The 1,109-nt window shown below is 47.9% G+C and overlaps 1 protein-coding gene across 1 annotated transcript in view; it reads left to right on the top strand.

Moving 5' to 3' along the window:
- CNTNAP2 (contactin associated protein like 2) overlaps window positions 1-1,109 on the top strand; it is a 1,631,342-nt gene that overhangs the window by 1,515,030 nt on the left and 115,203 nt on the right. Inside the window, exon 20 of the mRNA XM_025039033.1 lies at window positions 612-745. Within this exon, the coding sequence (XP_024894801.1) occupies window positions 612-745 (134 nt within the window). The remainder of the gene's footprint in view (window positions 1-611; window positions 746-1,109) is intronic.

The following is a 1,109-nucleotide window of genomic DNA, read 5'->3' as shown; positions in this document are numbered from 1 at the left end:
GGGTGCGGGGTGGGAAGCGCATCTTTTCCTTCGTTCGCCGTTTGAAGTGATGCACTCTCTCTAACCAAGAATAAATTAATTGCTTTGCTTTCTTGGTCTCAGTAAAGGCACCCAAAATCTCATGTATTTATCTTTTATAAATTATGTTTATTTTTAATATTGCATGCTCATGATTCTTTCATTTGCTGAATGGTACGCTTTGCTGATGCTGTGAGACCATCCCTGAATATCCTGCATTTATTCTTTATTTCGCAGAGTATTTCGTGGGGCCCGCAGGCGTCTCCACAGCCCTATATTGCAAATGTTCTCATTCTTTCTTCCCAGGCCCACTCCCAACTTGGATCATTTATAGCATTTGCTGCTTCAGCTTTGAGATAATGGTCACTGGTGGCTCATTGTTGATAGATGGCAAACACGTGCATGCCTGGTGCTGCTAAGCCTTACAGGCCGGGTGCCTCTGAGCTAGAGAATCAGAACGGCAGTGTTGTTCCTGGATGTCAGAGGAGGGAGCAGAGTGTAATGGAAATCTAAGCACCAAGGGGTTGGGGGAGTTCTGCTAAATGAAACGTGGAGCAAAGGGATCACTGAGTCTCTCCCCTTTCCTTATGCAGGAGGCTTACAGGTCCGGTACAGCCTCGGTGGCACCAGAGAACCCTTTAGCATCGACGCAGACACCAGGAACATGGCCAATGGGCAGCCCCACAGCGTTAACATCACCCGTCATGGGAAGACCATAGTCCTCAAGGTACCCACATGTGTACATGTCAGTTGCATGCGACGTAGTGTGAACACCTCTGTCTGTAGCACCTGGCCGTCGGTTTGGTTTCGTTTCGGGCAGATGGAAGAGATGCTTGCTCGTGCTTTCTCCGATAAATTCCTGACTAGTGAAGCAGAAAGGGATGTAGTTCTTATAGGAGAGACAAGGACGAAGTTGATGGCGATGAAATTTCTTAGGGAGGACCTAGAATAAGTGTTTGCTCTGTACATTCTTTGTCGCTTCCCTGCCTGTGGCCCACACATTACTGTCTCCTGTTTTTATCCACCACCCCATGCTTTTCTCCCATGCGCTCAACTGTCTGGAGCTTACCAGGCTTCCCAGCAGAGGTTAT

This window comes from Pteropus alecto, unplaced genomic scaffold, assembly GCF_000325575.1.
Source record: "Pteropus alecto unplaced genomic scaffold, ASM32557v1 scaffold48, whole genome shotgun sequence".
NCBI classification, from domain to species: domain Eukaryota; kingdom Metazoa; phylum Chordata; class Mammalia; order Chiroptera; family Pteropodidae; genus Pteropus; species Pteropus alecto.
This window is presented reverse-complemented; position numbering and strand designations above follow the sequence as displayed.